Raw genomic sequence first — 18,848 nt, forward strand, 5'->3', positions numbered from 1 at the left:
CTATTTTTTTCTAACCCACCAAAATGGCAAGTTCATGTGTGCAGCCTAATAAAATAGCGATCACATCACCCTAGTAATTTTGTTTACCTGAAGCAAAGAGAAACTAAGGCAGTGTCTTAAGACTCTATTAATTACACAGCCTTGTGGAGAAATAAAAAGTCCTGTTATAATAATTCTGCCATCCTATGGCAGGAACCCTTAGGTCATTTTATTCTTTGGAAGCCCCTGAAATCATTTTATTCTTGGAGTCACTCTCAGTCCTCCTCTATAGCAGTGTCTCCCTACCAACCAGATATATTTTCAGAGGCCCTGGGAAGTCCTCTCTGCCTTTAAAACTTCGCCCACCCACTCAGTAGCACGTAAAATTAACAAAAATCAAGGTTTATATCTGTTTTAGAGAAGCTTAAATGGTTTCCCTCTAGGAAGAGGGGAAAATGGGCTTCAATTCAGCTTTAGCTATAAATGACCAGAATCAGACCGAATTTTAGCAGGTTTTTACAGAAGGAAGGATAGTTTCAATCTTCCGGGCTTCTGCAGGGGCAATGCCAGGTTAGACCAATGGTGACGTTACTGCCCGGTCAGCGGTGCTCTGATCATAAGGGACACATTCAGGGACTCACCAATACAAGTTTGATTGGTACACCGCATTCCACAAAATTCTGCCAAGGAGTCGAAGAATGTTTGGGAAATGAATTTCCTGTGGAAACTTGTTTGTAATTCCTGAAGTTATGAGTTTCTTTTGAAGGTTTATATTGTACACACGAGTGCACTGTGAAAGCTAAAAACATACAAGGTAGGTATTAATCATGATGGAATCAGAAACAAGAAGTTTTGACCTATGTGGTTTTTTTTTAAATATCCCTAGTCACCTAACTTTCTAAAAACTAAATTTATAAAAAACGTCCACAATTCAGGATAACTCTTCATACCATTGTTCTAAGTGTATGCTTCAAATGCACAAGTATTAAGGAGAACTTATAAAACATCAAAATTCCAAGTGGGAAATACCAATGTCATCTTTTGATGGAAGAACATGAAAAAAAAAACAGAACAGTCAATTTTTTCTTAAACTGTAACTTTATTTTGAGCAGAATTTTTAAAATGTAAAATGAACATTTTTAAACACCTTAGGATGAACTATTCAAAAAGCAACATTTTATTTCAGAAGGGGCTTGTATAAGTGGTTTTCTGTCCTCTATCTTTTCATCTTTATGAATATTTGCTTTATAAATAAATATATTCTCAGTTACTCCCTTGTAATCAAATCAGTTGACAAAATTTCTACCAGAAAGCTATTCAGGTCATTTTAAATTCACATTAGCACAGTGTCTATAAGAAACTAATAATACAGATTAAGTGATATTTGCCTCCAGTTTGTCTTCTTAATGGTTTCCATGAGAAAAAGATCCTCACAATAAATTATATAAAATACAGTACTTTGGTTGGACATTGTAAAAATAATTCTAAAAATTAACCACATACGTTAAACAAGTAAGTTGCTATAGTATGCTTTAAATGATATATAATAGTATGTCACACATTTTCTTATAAACATATTGCTTTTGGTCACACACTGAGCTGAATCATATAGCCTGTTTTCATTTCTCTCCTAAATGGCACAAAACGACGACTTGATGGAAGGGAAATGCTGCTTCACGAAAAACATGTTGACCATGAACTCGAACAGTACTGGCATTTGTACTGAACAACAAATTCCTGACAAAATCTTGACAGTTCTCGACAAAACAAGAACAGTTTCATTTCACATGGGTTTCCGTGATTGTGTGCAGTCTTTGAAAACTCCAGGAGATGGCATAGCATTGATTTATAAGATGGTACTTAATCCTTTAGGCGACAGGTATGTCTTAAAAGTTGTTTTCTTCCTATTTGAATCCTATCATACATGAGCTGAGGAGGGCTTATTGTAAAATGAACAATCACACCATGTTGCTTTTGTGTCTGTGCAGTTTACACGTGTACCCCTTGGCACACCGCCGCTGAACCTTTGGGCACGGAATGAGAGCCATCCCTGTACGTTACCTGACGCCCTGGAAGGCTTTCTGACTAGAAGTGAGGTATAGTCATGGATAGGTACAGTTAAACTCATCATTCGTCTTGGTGTCTTGCGGTACACTTTCTAATTCTATAGTAATTAAAAAAACACATGCAACAGGTAGCATTTTTTTCCCACTTAACAATAACAACAACAGCAACAAAAAGCAGGTCACTATTCCCTTCTATAGTAAAAAACTTGTATACACAATTATCCTTTACCCATTTCAGGAAGGGGGGTAGGGAAAGTACTTTATAGAATTTTGCTAGTTTTTTAGAATTTACATTGTTTTTTCCCCCAGTATTCCAGTTTTCTCAACTGCACATCGGCTTCTTGACTTCCATATGAATAAACGTGTCTAGTTTCCCAAGGGAAGTTGTTTGCTGTTAAACAAAGGAAAGATAAGAGGAAGAAAAGCAAAATATTTTCTGAACTCGGGCCCTACAAAAGTACTAGAAAAACCACTTTATAATATGTAATAACCAGGTAACAAGGTTTTTCAATTAAAAAATATAGAATGACTTTAACATAAGCTACAGTGTCAAGAATATGATATTCACAATCCATTTGCTTCTCTAAGGGGTATTTACAATTTAAACCCAGCTTTCCAGCAAGCTGGATATGGTTACAGATTAACTTACTCTGTATACATAATACAGAAAGAGAAAATAAATATTAACCTCAGGAAAGGACTCATTCCTGAAAACACATTTTCTGTTGCTTTAGATAATAAGTGGAGAATATAATACAGAAATGAATTCAGGTTCAAGTTGTGCTTACATACATATTTATTTTCGGAAGCTCAGCCGCCAGTTTGTTAACAGGAAAATATTACCTATCAAAGCCACATCCATTATGTGCTTTTCTCCTGGCCCTAGGGATCATAGTGCTTGGTCAAGTACAGTTTTGAGCCAGATTCTCCAAAGCAGAAATTACTCCTGACTTTAGATTGTGGCTCTTTGGGAGCCACGGTATAATTGGTTCAGGTCAGGCTGCAACATATTATTAATACACTGAAGTGATAATTTACCAACTTATTAGGCTGAACCATAGCCAAATGCCAATATTCATTTTAACCTACGATAACGACAGCTTCGTATGGTTCAGCTCCTGTACCCTGGAGCCTGCAACCACAGGAGAGAGCTCGAGCCCGGGAGAGCGAGTCAGTGCACTGCTGAGACGGCGCTGCGTTCTCTGGCGGTGACCTGCCCTCCTGCCCTTCGGGTAACCATGAGTGGAGGCAAATGTGTCCTACAGAGATGGAGGAGGGTGGACCTTTTGACGTTTTCTGTCTCCAAACTAGCTTTGTCATTTTCAAAATCGCTGTAAACATTCCTCTCAATGGAACAGCCCACTGCCAACCAACAGAGTTCTCACTGTTGAAAGAAACTACACAAGGGTTAAGAGTTCCAAGTTCAAGTGTGGCACACTATGACATTAGCATCACGGTGACTGTGACTTCCTAGATAAGTGGAACCTCTGCCGTGAATCTTTCGGCTCCCCATGCTGCCCTGAGATTTTTGGCTAGGAGAGAAGATTATTTGTTGCATGTTGCTAACTAGGCTTAGAGAACTGAGCTGAGCACAAATTTCTATCCATTATTGTAATAAAAAATCTGCTGCTTTGAAACTTAGATTTCTGGTCATGCATCTTGGCAGGGATATCCGTTTCATTGACTGTATTAACCTTTCTGTTGAGAATCTTGTGGCTTGAAGTTTTCCTTTTGTGGGTACATACACCATCTGATTTCGAAAAGGGAAGAAATAGAATGTGACGGCATACAGCATGATAAAGCCTGGTTCCATTTGGCTATCTCCAACCACAATAAAGGGTGCTGTAGAAATTTCAAAAAATATTTACTTAGAGTTCTTTCATCTGGGGGACAAACACCAAACCAAGCGAATTACATAACGGTACTTTTAGAACGGCATGGTGGTCTCAAAAAATCAAACCGATCACGTGACACTGAGAAAAGCAGAAGGTCATTTTTCTGGTGCTGATGTCAGTCCAGGGAAGCCTGAGGTGCCTGATGCGCCATGTTTAAAATTTAACCACTTCACAAATATCCACACATATTGAGTAAATAACCCTCTATCATGTAGTCTTAAATTGCACCCCTGTTGCAATACTGCATCAATATTATTACAGTTTTTTAAATCTGTATAAAATATTATCTGGAACCCCCAAAAGAAAATCAATGAATCTTTTAAAAATTTGTTACAAAGTTGACTGTATAAAATGCTAAAACATAATCCGTATATACAAAATGCTGCTGTTTAAGAAAATAATGGGACCCAGTATTAGAATAAAATAATTTTGTACAAAAAAAGGGTATTGCATTTAAATCAATATTTAAAAAAAAGGTAAAAAAGAATATTGAAATGTCTTAGTTCAGAAGAATAACTATAAAGTGTTTGTTTGCTTTTACACCATCTGAAAGTTTCTTGCAGGTAGAACGCCAGTTGGCCGAGACACTGCCTGCTGTCCCTCCAAAGGGCTCCATGACTGTCATCGCCGAGACGCGTACTTGGAAGCCCAGTCCGTCCGGCCATGTACCGGCTGCACAGCCGGAGGCCGTGGGATCAACCCAGGAGTGCTTCTAGGCTGGGTGTGGAAAAAAGGTCGTCCAGGATGAGGTCTCACAGACTTCAGGGAGGAATAACCTGCATGGAAGAGAAAGGTGGGCCTGACTGATAGGGTACCCATGCAAACATGCATCTTGGTGACAAAAATATGAGAAAATGAGAACTCGGGAGGAGCACTCTGCCTCTTACTCATAGTTTTCCCCCTCTCCATTAAAGACAACCTGAGTCTACAGCGTTTGTCAGGCCAAATACAGGTATCACTCCTGACTCCTCTCCTTTTCTCATATTCCACTTGTAATCTGGCAGCAAATTCTATTGGCTCTTCCTTCCAAATATACCTGCAACTTGGCTCAACTCAACTACCACCGCCCCAGCTCAGCTCAGCATCATCCCTTGTCTGGATGATTAGCCTCCCACTTGGTGTTGCTGCCTCCAACCTTGCTCTTCCCTTTCAATCTAGTGACAACCAGCACTTGAGTGGGCCTGGAAGATGGAAGTCAGATCACCTCACTCCTCTGCTCAAAACCCTCCAGTGGCACAGTGTCGATGACAACATGCTTACGGTGGCTGCAGGGCCTCGCACCATCGGGCCTCTCCTCGCCTCTCTCTCTGGCTTCCTCTTCCCACGCCGTCCTCTCACTCACGCCACTCCTGCACTCTCCCTTTCTGCCGCTCGCTGAATATGCCAGGCCTGTCCTGTCTCGAAGCCCACACACTTCAGAATCTCATGTCTAGAATGGTCTTGCCCATACTGCTCGGCTTGCTCACTCACCTCCTTCACATTTACTCAGCATCTCCTTTGCAGTGAGGTCTTCTTTGGCTACCTTATCTAAAATAGCAATTTGCACCCGTCCCTCCAACCCCCATATTCCCTACTTCCTGCCTGCTGTTTCTCCTTAGCACCTACGAGCATCTCATCTGGCTCACTTATTGTCTATAGAGTGCACATTCCAGCTCCACGGGCAGCGGGAGTTTTGTCTGTCTCCTTCACCGGGGGACCCTAGACCTCCAGCACCCCCGTTCGTGCCTACGACCGCAAGGCATGTGTTCACTGACTATTTGCTGAATCCCTGCATGACTAATCCAAAATAGAACTTACCAGGGGGAGGGTCTGGAATAGGTGCCAAGTGTACCCTCTGCACAGCAGAACCAACTTCTTTTTTCAGGAGGGAAGAGAGATAGTTTCCCGTCAGGCCACTAGAACTTGTAGAGCTGGAACCAACTGATTTGCAAAAGCAAGAGTTCATTAGTACAAAGTCACACACACATGACACCGACAGGGCTGACGGCCTGCAGTGTAGAATGAAGAATTAGGCTTTATTCGGGGGGGGAAGAACCGATGAAAACATATTCTGCGCAGAGCGTTCCAGCACACCACACTGCAGAAAGGTGCGGGGGGCGGGCTAGGGGCAGGCACACGCCGCTCCTGTAGTCCACACCCAAACGGAGGATGGTTGGTTTGTGTAAGAAAAAGAAAATTAGGCATTTTCTTTCTTTTGGTATAATTGGTTTAACCTGCTCTGAAATTTGCTTTTTCCACTCCATAAGGTAGAAGAGTTATCGTGCCATGTCGGTATACGCAAATTCTAGAATATGGCTAAACCATAATTCATTTACCAATTTTTTCTGATGGATCAACACACAGGTTACGTTAATTATTTATCTATTCCAAGTAATTGCACAATAAGTACTCTTGTCTGTAATCAGAATAATTAACCATTATTAAACTACATTAAATAGCCCTGACTGGTGGGGCTCAGTGGATTGAGGGCCAGCCTGTGAACCAAAGGGTGGCCAGTGCTATTCCCAGTCAGCACACAGGCTTGCGTTGCGGGCCAGGCCTCCAGTAGGGGGCGCGCACGAGGCAACCACACAATCAAAAACATTGATGTTTCCCTCTCTTTCTCCCTCCCTTCCCCTCTCTCTAAAAATAAATAAAATCTTTAAAAGCATCTCTTTAAAAAAAGCTACATTAAATACATTCACTTATTATGTCAGTTCCATGTTCAGAGTGCTCGAAGGGCCAAACGACACACTACTCGTCTGAGCATTCTAGGAAGTTAATGGAATGCCTTACATACGGCAAGTAATCAGTATACGAGTACGTTGGATGGGGGAATGAGTATCTCTAAGCCTATTTTTAAGGCTTCAAGCTACACAAGGACTAACAGGAATGTTGTTACGGCCACGATACAAAGGGAAGGTGCAACCATTAAGAAAAGAGACCCTGAGCGGCAGAGCTGCCCCATGTCCTCCCAACACAGAGTGTTCCTGGCAAGTCGCTCAGAGCAGAGCGGGAACTACGGTCTGGGACGCGCACCTGAGGAGCTGTGTTGGTCAGCTGCAGCCGATTTTGCATTTTTGGTGAATAGATAAGAAGAAAAAGGAGAAGGGAACTTGAACAGGTAAAGTCACAAAAGGGACGAAACATACGGTCAGGAACACAAGAAAAGATGCTCAACCTCATAAGTAAACAGGACATGCACGGTGAAGCCAAAATAAATGCCATTTTGCACCCATCACATTAGCACAAATTTTACAATCTCGACAGTACCAAGTGCCATCAAGGATGCAGCACAACTCCCACGCCCTGCTGGAGAGCAATTTGGCAGTATCGGTGAAGTCGAAAACGAACACGCCCTTTACCCTAATGCGTTTCCATCATTCCCAGAGAACCCTCACATAGGTGCACAGCAAGGTCCATTTCAGCATACTTTCCAATAGCAAGAGTTATAAGCAACTTACATGTTCATCAAGAAGAGAGGGGATAAATAAATTATGGTCTAGGAAAGTAATAAATGATGCTATTATATGGTTATACATATTGTTTGTTATATGAAATACATAACATGATATATATTCTATACATGTATAATTGCTACATATGAATACATAATTATTAAAATGAGCAAAGTGGAGATCCAGAATTAAATGCGCATAAATTTTAAAACATGCAAAATCATACTATATATATCATGTATATATTTTTTAAAAGGCACAGAAATAATAAACACCTCCATCAGGTAGGGGTTGGAGAGAGGGAGAGAGGGAAAGGGAGGGAAGGCCTGCACACTGGGCTTCGGGTCTCTTTGCAAAGTGTGGCTTCTTAAGCTGACAGTGGGTATGTGGGTTTGATTTATTATTTCCTTCCTTTTTGCATTCCTTGAAACAAATGAGTACATAATGGATACAGGCAGAAAGAAGTCAAGCCCCGATGTTTACTTGGGAAGTAGGAGGTGAGCAGCACAGAGCAGGGCTGCCTGTGTGAGGGAAGGCAGTGTGGGAAACAGGTCGGCTGGGAACGGGGTGAGGCAGCCTGAAGAACTTACAAAATGCACTTACCCATTTAAAACTATCCTTCCAAACTATCTCCCACCTGGCAGTTTTGATGCCCTGGGCTGGGGCTGGGCTATCAGATGCAAAGGACAAGCTGGAGCAGGGCACATGGAGTTGAGCTTGACTTCTGGAGGTCGCCCACCACAGAGGGAGGCCTCAGGAGTCAGACTTTGTAAAGTTATTTTTGTTTTTCCCATGAGCCAAGAAAGACTATGCTTTTCTCCCCAGATCCTCTTGAAGGAAGATCCCGTGGAGCTGTTTGGGTCCCTAGGGCCTGCTGCCAAAAGAGAAACAGGCACACAGGCCTGGAAAAGAAGCCCAGGGTTGTCGTCCCAGAAAAGCCCTTGTGGTTCCACAGCTTGTACCCTCGTCTCTGTACCCACTCTGCCCCCTCCAGAGAATCTGCTTCTTGTCATTTTGGGGTTCATAATTAGTACTCACCTGAATTTATTTTGCTGATTACTGACACGGTCCCTGAAGACTTTCCAGATAACCCAGAACTAGACCACGGATTGGATGGAATGAAATCCTTGCCTGGCGTCGGGAGGATGCCATTTCTTATATTTATTCCTAATAGGAAAGACGTTTTTCAAATTCAAAATATACATTTAATCTTGTACCAGACTTCAGAGATGAAATGAATGCAGAACCCAATTTGTCAAAAAGTTTCTGCGGTTCAAGAACCTAAGCAAAAACTGACTGTGAAAAGGGAAGATGCCGTCTTTGGGCTGGGTGTGTTGTCTCACTGGTAGGTGGCCTGAGAGAGGTGTCTCACACTTCTACACACACGTCTGTCCCCTGTCTTATGTCCTGAACCTCTCTGGTGCCATCCTGGGCCTGAGGGCTCCCGGACATTCCTACTTGTCTCCCTCCCAGACCACTGCCTTTCTGCCATCTAAATTCTTCTCCTCCCTCCTCCAAAGCCCCGACCTTTGCAGCTCTCTCCTCTTTGTCTCCTGTCCCCTGAGATTCCATCTTCTCACGTGACCTGGACCATCGTTGCCATCCCATGCTGACGACTCCAGTCTGTACCGATGACTCTCACCGACTCCCTCGTGTCCAAGGTTGCCTTGACCTTAACCTCAAGCCAAACTGCTTTCCCTCTGGACCACCCACGTCCCCACTTGCGTCAGGCACTGCAGATTTCTGGGGCAGAGACCTTGGGCGTGTGGCCTGGCTCTTACCAGTTCCTCCTTCCCTGGGGGCTACACCCAGTTTCCTCTACCAAATTTCTTATTTTAGGCAACTATACAAAGTAAAAATATGAGGCCTGGGCTCCAGCAAATATTTTTATGATGTTCCCACCAGTTCTGAAGAGAAGCCCCAAGCACTTGCCTTCCAAGACAGAATCTCTGTGAACATGTGATTCCAGGGAAATGGTTTCTTATCAACGGGGCAAGAAAAGGCAAGTGTTTATATTATTACCAGGCAAGTATCGGGAGTGCTTCAAGTAGTGCTGCTTGGCGGCCGATCTCAGCGTCGGCGTGTCTCGCCTCTGATAAGAAGTCTGGGTGGGGGCGCTGTTTCCTGTCCCCACAGGCTCAGAGGGTTTCTTCAGGTCCAAAACACTCTCAAATCTGAATGGAGAGAATGTGGCTCAGGTCACACAAGACAGAACTCTCATGAGATGGGTAAAGAGCACCTCACCGACCCCAGGTTCAGTCCGTTCGCAGACAGAAGCCGCACACTTGCCTGCAGAGGGTCTCGTCACTCTGTCTTTTCTTGTTTTTCAGGTCAGTCCTGGTGAGGGACGGGCTGAACTCCAAGTCATCCAAGTCGGCCCAATCCCAATCGTCGGAATCCTTTGTTGACCTGGAAACGAGACCCCACCTTCTCCTGCTCTTTGGTTTGATCTCACCGTTTTTGTGCTCCAGCCCGGGTAGGATTTTCTGTGTTTACAATGAGAGAGGAAAGAGGCAATACTCGGCATTAATGGGGCTCACCCAGGGGTAATCCCCATTCTGAACTTTCTTGGTCCTAAAAAGGAGGATCCTGGGGTTTATCATTCCCTAACGGCACTGCTTATCTGAAAGGGGAACTAGGGAACACACTCCCAGACTTCTGTCTCTCCCCTGCAGAGGTTTTTCATCCTCCCAGGATGAAACCAAGTTGTATAAGATAAGGGTTTTAAAGAAGAAATTCAAGGTACTTCTCCCAAACTAGGAAGATGGCTGGATTCTCATTCAGGTCTCATCTCATAGAATTAACATGATTTATAGTGTGATAAACAAAGATGGAAGAGAAAATAGCTAAGACGTCAGTCATCCTGCTCTTTTACAGAAAACAATACGAGTAATGGTTTCATTGCCTTCTTGTAGACCCAGGTATGATTTCACTACAGAAGGAGGTGTCCTGGGAAACCTCCAAACACACTGCTTTCCAGTCCGGGGCTGGAGGAAGTGAGCACCCTGGAGACACCAGCCCTGTAGCCTCCTGCAGTGTTACACATTGTGCTGGCTGGGAGCCTGTGCTCACACAAGGAATACCAGTTGACAGAGAAAGTACTGCCTTTGCATAAAGGTGTTAGAAAAGCAGACTTTTGGACAGCACTATAAAGTGACTGGTAACTACACTTCCTTGTCAGGTTATCATTTGACTAAATCTAACACTTACTGTCTACATTGGGACTCCAGCCCAAGAGGAGAAAAAAGACCTGGACTCAATTATTGCCAGCATTACCCACCATTGATGGCATTTGTGGGAGCAGCAACCTACAAATACTAGTATGGCTCTCTGGGGTTTTCAGAACGTCTTCCCAAGCAGCAGGGCCTTTGATTCTCATGAAGAGCCCTGTCAGTGGGCAAGACAGACACGGTGATCTTCTTTTACAGGTGAGGAAACTGGGTCCACAGGGATTTGTAACAACGACTCTTACCAAGTTCTTACTAGGCACCAGGTATTATGAGTTTACATTCTTTCAAATATTAACTCATTTAGTCCTCAGAAAAATTCTGTCAGGCAGGTGCTACCGTGATCCCCAAGTTACAGAGAGGAAATGAGGACTGGAGAGGCCAGGGGACATGCACAGGCCAGCCGAGCCATGAAACAGCAGAGCCGAGGCTTGAGACCCTGGCAGTCTGGCTGCAGTGTCCCGCTCTCAACCATCACAGCACCGTGATTAATAGGCAGAGCCCGAACTTGAACTCAGACCTCTGACTCCAAGGCCAAAGCTCTTGTTACAATTCCATGATATTACCATAATAAAGTATTATAATTAGACTTTATATGCTAAAAAAGAAAAACAGTTCACACATTAAGTGAAGTCAGAAGAGGAACAGGCCAGGCACGAGGCTCACTAGTGCATCTTCCCCACTTACCACCTGAGGAGGATTCTTGGCGTGGAGGGATGGGAAGAGCAAGGGGCTTGGTCCGTCCTCTGGAAGATGGCTCGGGTGGTCTGTCCTGGAAGCCTCTGCTTTGTAGGGGTACAGGAGATGCTGAGGGGGCTGGCTGGCTTGATGCTGTCTCGAAGAAATCCGCGTGTGTGGTTTGGTTGGGGGCTGGGCTGGAGGGACTGGCTTAATGTGAGGAGGTGGGCCTGCCTTTTCCAGGCCATCCTTCTGTGGTTTTCCTGAATCCGGAAGGCTCTGCGTGGTGCTGCCCAGTGGGTGCCCAATCTGGAAGTAAGGATACCGGAGCGCCTGGAAAGACATACATGGCTGCTTTAGGAGAAAGGTCTAGCCGGGAAGGTGAGCGCCATCAGGCGCACAGGTCTGCCTTGCCTGCGACCAGTTTACTCCAATTTCTTAGCCCAAGCCAACTCGGGGCAAAAGGTGCTGTTTGATATGGGGAGGGGCAAACGTAGGTTTACAGTTGTATGTATGGAAACCAATATTTAATAAAAATAACAATAAACGCTGTGTTTTGTGCACTCAAACTGTAAACCTACGTTTGCCCCTCCCCATATCAAACGGCACCTTCAAACCTGTAACACCCTTGTGAATTTTATCGAAAACACCATCAAATGCATGTTCTCACAATGATCTGGCTGAAGCAGCCAGAACACTGCTATTCCCTTTGCTACTTGGGAAAAGCATTCTGGCTCCACACAGATCCTGGCTTTGTAACTGACTTGCTACATGTCTCCAATAGAATACTTCACCTTTCTGTGCCCATTTCCTCATTCCAGAGAAAGAGAAATAAATAACGTAAAACTGAAAGAGCCAAACACAATGATCCCGGAGGACCCTGAAGAATCAAGTGTAAAATAAACAAGTCCGTCTGCTTTTACCCCAGGAACGCCAAGAGCGTAATACATGGTACAGCTGTACAAGCAGCCACTAAACCCTGTTAGTTGTTCTGCATAACTGGGTGTTCTAGGCAGCCAGAGGATAAATCTTACAAGTTTTTCTGAAATATTCAATTTTCCCTAGTCTTTCTGAACAAAAATTACTGAACATAGCATAACGTTCCTTATTCACTCTGGGTCACAGTTGTAAACACTGATAAGCACCAGTGCAAGTATAAACCGGAGGCGAGTGGCGTGGAGGCTCTGGTGTAGGTCCTGGACCCCGGCGTCGAACTCGGAAAGTCTTCTCTGCAGTCCCATTTCTGCGAGTCTCAACTGTTTGAGCAGCACTGTTGGCTTTTCTGACACTATTGAAAGCACACCCTGCTCCCTTAGTTCCTTGTTACAGAATCTCTTTCTTTTCATTTCTTGTGTGCATCTCGTAAAACAGTGAGTTCATCAGAAAGCTTCCTCCCGCCCTGAGAATATTGGTGAGTTTCATCCCCAGAAGCGCATTTCTGAGAGCTTTCCCACCTCTTGGGCCATCCAGAGTCATGGCACCAGCTGGCTTTCCTCTTCGAGCCTTTGGAAAGCTGCTTTTCTGCAGATCCTTAATCCCCCAATCACCATCTCTGCAGCGCTCACAAATGCTAACATCACATTGGCATTGTCTCAAATGTTGCTGTCACTTTTGCTTAGCCAAATCATCATTTCTGATCAGAACTGGTCACCGTTCTTTATTCCCCAAGCAATGTGATGGTCAACGAGACAAGGCAAGAAGGGGTCAGACACAAGCAATGCAAAAGGCACTGGCTGGAGGCCCAGGAGCGGTGGAGCCGCAGCCCTGCCACGCCTCTTTATAGAGGGTGCATTTTATAGTCTGAGCCAGGTGGGCAGGGGAGGGCGGGTAGAGAACACAGGAGGTACGGAGTCAGAAGACTTCCACGTGAGTGGCTGACTGCAGTTGGTTGCACTATCCGTACTGATTACCACGTGAGCGATTAGGGCAAACTGCTTCAACTTTCTGCGATGCAGTTTCCTCGTTTATAGAATGAAATGAGTAATGCCTACCTCATGGGGTTAAAATCACACAAAAACATTCGGGGTTAAAATCCCAAAAAAACATTCTCCAGCGTTTATAAACTGAAAAGTGCTATCAAGTGCTAGTCACGGTTATTATCCCAACTCTCTCTCATCGGTCGTTCCCTCTGTCATCTGTAAAATGAGCGAGCTGGATTTTACAAGATAATTTCAAATTCCCTTTAGACAACCAGCACTGGCTTATAAACAGTTAGATAATCTCAACTCAGAGAATATATTTGAAAACGTTCTCCAAATACAGGTAGATATATATCTATTTTCATTTCCACACATATGGTGGTGATGCATCATGTGAACTATATGCCAGTTTTCAAAGCAACCACAGATTAAATCTTAACTATGACTTTACATGAGTTTCAAACTATGTTAAGACAATACACCAACGGTGCCATTCACTACTATTTTTACACATAACGCCAAACGAATTATTTCCAATGAGGTTTGTAGAAATCATTTGGAGTTAGACGTGAACTTCACGAGAAATGCACTGAGCAGAAGAAAATGGAAGAAAACCTGACTAGCTGTCGGCCGTTTTTTGGGATCCCACTGAAGCATGTCTCTCAGGAGCTGAACCGCTTCGCTGCTAGCATTTGGAATTAGAGTCTTTAAGTTATTGGGCACGCACTGCGGCCAGCGGAAGTTCATCGCGCTCGAAAGTTGGTAGCCTTCCGGCCAGTCGGTCTGGAAAAAGGAAAACAGGAAACCTTGCTCAGCCAACTCGCGGGGTAGGAGCTCGTATGCCAGCTTGTACGCCCACAACAGAAGGGAAGTCACGCCATCGCCACGCCACACCCAGCCGTGAGGCACTGTGTGCCATGGCAGACACATGGAGGATGCTAACAGAGAGACTAGGCAGTACATGAAGTTGGGGGAAGAGTGGGAGGGACACAGATTTGCCACCAACTTGTTTGATAACCTTACCACAAGATAGTTCCTCTCCTGAGATTTGAGGGGTGAACCAAATTACTATTTTCCCGATTGTGTTCCATAAGACAGGTTTTGGAACCTGCTAGTGAGACCAGTATTTGCTGGGGGGGGTGGGGGGTGGGGGGAGTAGGATAAAACAAAACACTTTGTCCTCAATTAAATACATTTGTCAAAACCTACATATCCCCATCTTGATGATTGAAAATACACATGCTGAGAAGCCCAGCAGTAAAGAAAGCTGTCCCACCCAATCTCAAGCTCTCCACCGTTCCACCCATCATACCTGAAAGGCCAAGGCCAGCCCCATTTGCTGCTGTGGCACCATTTGCCTAGAAGGCCTGTGACCTCGTTAAACATGACTGCCACTTTACTCTTCTGAGCTTGTCCCCAGGACGGGAAATTACTGGAAGCAAGAACAGAACTAACCGGTCCCTACAGCCACAGGCAGAAGATAACAGGGGCACAAACTGCAGACTCGTCCCAACAGCCCAGGAGCCACAAAACAGCCACCCCCCACCCTTTTTTAATCCAGTAAGAGCTCAAAGCCCCCACCCCTCCAGGCTGGTGTATCTCTCCACACTGTGCCCCTCTCTTTTCTTGGAGAGCGAATAAAAACTTTATTCTCTACACTTGCTTCTCTTTGTGAATTCTTTCACAGCCCGTGCCACTGATCACGTGAACAATACCTATGGCACTAAATATGGGAGCGAAGGAGAGGGAAAAAAATGAACAAATAATCTTTAAGTTTCCTTCTAGTTCCAACACTCCACTATTTTACAAGACACATTCTGGTCTAGTTGCTTTTTTTTTTTTTAAAGCAAAGTGAAAGTGGCATTAGGTGTTGCTTATAACATTCATTCACTTAGATAGTTACTGAATGCCCACTGTAGGTGTGGTGTTGGGTATCCGAAAATAATCTGGTATAAATCCTTCCCTTAAGGATATTACTGTGCAAAGGAGAAAATAAGATGTTTGTTTAAAAACAATAACACAGAATAAAAAGTACCAAAGGTCACAAGAGAGGTACAGATAGAGGGAGAGAGTCCAGCAGGAAGGAGACTCTGGAAATCTTGAAGAGGTGCCATTAATGACTCATTCAAATGACTTAATCATTTTTTTTTGAGGGGCTGGTCTGTATCAGCAATGGTGCTAGGACCTGGAAAAAGAGACACAAATGCACACAAGACAAATCCTTGGCCTGAACGAGTGAATCAGGAAACAGGTGTGTACACAGATCATTATATGAACACCACAGATCACGTGGAAGACAGGGCGGAGACTAGAGGAACAGTGAGGGGAAGGTTATGGCGGGGCCTTGGAAGAAGAATGTGCCAGAGCCCCGGAGGGACCTTCAGCTGGGCAGGGCGTGTATGTGCCGAGCACTGCAGTGGGAAGATTTCAGGGTACCTAGCGGGCAGGGGGTACAGGTATGGGGCTACAGGTGTGAAGTGAGGGACAAGGGATGACATTTAAGGGGGCTGGATGATGGGGAGCCAGCAAACATTTTTAGGAGGGGGGTAGAGTACCGGAGCTGTTCTTTAAGAAGGTGAGCTGGCTGCAGACTGGAGGATAAGTTAGAGGGCAAAGACTTGAAGACAGAGAGTAACGCCCCAGGTGGGGGGCTAGCACAGCACAGTCTGCAAGATGGCAGTGGGGTGCTCCAAGGACGAGAGCTGCGTGAGAGACACTGTGCAGCGACATCCAACAGGGTTTAGGGACCCGATGCTTGGGTAAGGGGAAGAGGAATAGGGGAAAGACAGGAGGCCGAAGGGAAACTCGAGGCTGGGGCTCCGGGATCAGGACAATACTGCACACAGACACAGAGAAAGAAGGAAGGAAGGGAGGAAGCTAGATGGGGGCGAACAGAAGGAGGTGGGGTGCACCTTGGACCTGCACCACAATGTGTGTCAACTACGTCTCACACAACGGGAAGGAAATCACACAAGCAATGACAATGTAAAACTGTAAAATGCATAACTACTTTAGGAATATAAAAAGTACCTAACACAGAACACAACATGTGAGGTCAGAAGCGCATAGAACATTGCAATGTGTTTGCGTTCTCTGGAAGAAGTTTTTGAAAAAGGCACGCTGTGCCAGACTGCTGAGTCTGAGGTGATGGTGAGGGTGTCGGGAGGAAACCTCAGAGAGTTGTGCTACGTGTGAATGGAGCTACGAAGGAGGGAGGTGCGGGCTGCAGGTTACAGGTAGGAGACTTCTGAATAGCTTGCAAGTGCTGTAGCCATGAGAATAGAGAAACTCGGCAAGGGAGGTGAGGCGCCACAGAGAAGCAAGCAGAGGGAGCTGTGACAAAGGTCTTCTACTTGAGAGCAGGAGGAGGGAGCAAGGCGGCCGTGTCTGAGAACATGGGCAGTGGAGGGTCACTGAGGTCACAAGCGCAATTCTAGGGTGGCAGGTGATCACAGTGCCAGCGATGCACAGGGTGGAGGCCAGGGGGCACGGGGAGCTGGCTCTGGCCCACAAGCCTTTGTTCTGTGTCATTACCTTTTTCGGAGTCCCCAATACTTGGCAAATTTTGAAGATTGTGTCAATTTCACTGGCCCCAGGGAAGAGTGGCCTGAGGGTGTACACTTCGGCCATGATGCAGCCCACGGCCCAGATGTCGATGGGGGAGCTGTAGTTGGTGGACCTCAGGAGCACTTCCGGAGCCCTGTACCTGGAGGCACAAAGGCGACCTGCCTGTTATTGCTCCCACTGGCCAGAAGTCAATGAAACATGCCATCAATTCTCAGTGACAGAGTTTATACATTCCCATTTTCTGTCTAGTTCAGAGTGGTACATGCATGCATGAGCACTGCCAGCTTCTGGGGCTGCTGTCGTAAACGGGGCTTCTCTGTCTTACGGTATTTTCTATTGAGCGTGTCTCTGCAGGACTCCTCTCTGCAGACACTTCGAGAAACACAGAGAGTGAGGACAAAGCAAGGAAGGAAGAGAGAGAGAGAGAGAGAGAGAGAGAGAGAGAGAACACAAAACGTGTTGTCTGTAGGCTACTTCTTGCTCATGGCCAACTGCTTACCTCAAATCCTTAGGGTCTGAAAGTTTGAATGATAGCAATAAGCTAGTTATTCAGACAGGTCTTTGGAGAATCTTTTATACAACTCTTTTAGTAAACAGTCTTTAGGAAGGTCTACAAAATACTCTTTATATTATGGAAAAGCATAATGGACTTCCTTTGAAAATTATTTACAACACAAGCTTTTAAACCTCGCATGACACCAACATACCTACAAATGCGTGCTTTAAACTACACCGTTTCTGAATGAAAAGTTAGTGTTTGTGACATAATATTATCCTCAGTACAGTGATACAGTTTTAAAGAAATATAATTAAATAATTTTGAGGAAAATGGTATTCACCATCTGGTAGATACATAATCCGTGTAGGGAGGTCTTGATCGGATTTCTCGGGCCAATCCAAAGTCTGCGATTTTCACAAGTTCTGGTCCCATGCAGAGGAGGTTCTCCGGCTTTAGGTCCCGATGGAAGAAGCCTGGAGAGACAGTGGAGAAGGAATCCACAGGCAGGCTTGCTTCTGCATTCCTCTCTGCAGCTGTATTGCCCTTGTCACCAAAGCTATAATTTCAAAAGTAGTCTGGCGTGACACTGAAGCCTCTATACATTCATCCCACTGATAACGCAGAGCCCTCTGGACGTCTCAAAGGGCTTCATTCATTTCCCTTTGACGAATTCAAAATGCAAAATCATTCCAAAGTTGACCTTCATAATTTTTTTTTTTTTTGCCAAGAGAGAAAACTTCTTTTAAAATATCAAAACGCAGTTATGGGCTGAGATAACTTTGCAAAAAGAAATTATCATCCAAGGAAAAAAATATTTCAAAGACAAGTCTTATGGGTACTGAGAGTTTATACCACAGCAGAAACACAATTACAATTTGTGTTCAAGAAACAAGGGATTTATGAGTCTGACTCACTCACAGCTGAGACTCTGGTGTGTGCTGCAACAGCTGTTTAAATGTTACCTACTTGGCCTAATGAAGAAGGAGAGGTGCAGCTGCAGCTCACACCGTGAAAGGCAAAGATGACCAGTCAGGTGGGAAGCGGGTCTCAGCTACAGCAAAGCTCTGGGGTGCATGCAGGAGACGCCCAACCTGCCGGCCTTCCGGGTGCACTCAGCCACTGAGGAGCGACAGGTGCCTCTGAAATCCCACAGCCCTCCCCTCACAGAGAGCCTCGCCGACATACACATTACTGTAGGTGACTCTAAACTCAGTGGAACACCCAAACTGGAAATTCAACCCCGTGTCAACCCCAGTTAGTTAATGCTGCTAAATGGTGTGATCTGTTGTGTGCTATTACGAAGGTTGTGAAAGTTGGGTCCTAAGTAGCACATTATGGGAGAAATTAATAGCCCTCACTGAAGATCTACACTATTGCTCCACCACCTCTATGCTGGTAACACCCCAGTCTCCACGTCTAATGCGCCTTCTCCACCCTTTCCTAGACCTGCGTGTCTAATCACTGATGTCACTGCCCTCCCCACAGCAACCTGCCCCAAACCATCTCTCCTTGAACCTTCGATAAGATGCGCAGACACCTTGTAGTAGTAAGGCTGGATCCACCCCTCCCCAGACAGTCACG

At 44.9% G+C, this 18,848-nt stretch overlaps 1 protein-coding gene across 1 annotated transcript in view; it reads right to left on the minus strand.

The window, feature by feature from the left end:
- Window positions 1-3,586: 3,586 nt before the first annotated feature.
- The window catches only part of CILK1 (ciliogenesis associated kinase 1), a 33,642-nt gene continuing 18,380 nt past the window's right edge, over window positions 3,587-18,848 (minus strand). The window contains exons 5-13 of the mRNA XM_024557732.4: window positions 17,608-17,740; window positions 16,736-16,907; window positions 13,817-13,984; window positions 11,292-11,615; window positions 9,667-9,863; window positions 9,400-9,551; window positions 8,416-8,544; window positions 5,738-5,860; window positions 3,587-4,716 (exon numbers count right to left, since the gene is read on the minus strand). Coding sequence (XP_024413500.2) covers window positions 4,562-4,716; window positions 5,738-5,860; window positions 8,416-8,544; window positions 9,400-9,551; window positions 9,667-9,863; window positions 11,292-11,615; window positions 13,817-13,984; window positions 16,736-16,907; window positions 17,608-17,740 — 1,553 coding nt within the window. The 3' untranslated portion in view covers window positions 3,587-4,561. The remainder of the gene's footprint in view (window positions 4,717-5,737; window positions 5,861-8,415; window positions 8,545-9,399; window positions 9,552-9,666; window positions 9,864-11,291; window positions 11,616-13,816; window positions 13,985-16,735; window positions 16,908-17,607; window positions 17,741-18,848) is intronic.

This window comes from Desmodus rotundus, chromosome 11 (genome assembly GCF_022682495.2).
Source record: "Desmodus rotundus isolate HL8 chromosome 11, HLdesRot8A.1, whole genome shotgun sequence".
NCBI lineage: Eukaryota > Metazoa > Chordata > Mammalia > Chiroptera > Phyllostomidae > Desmodus > Desmodus rotundus.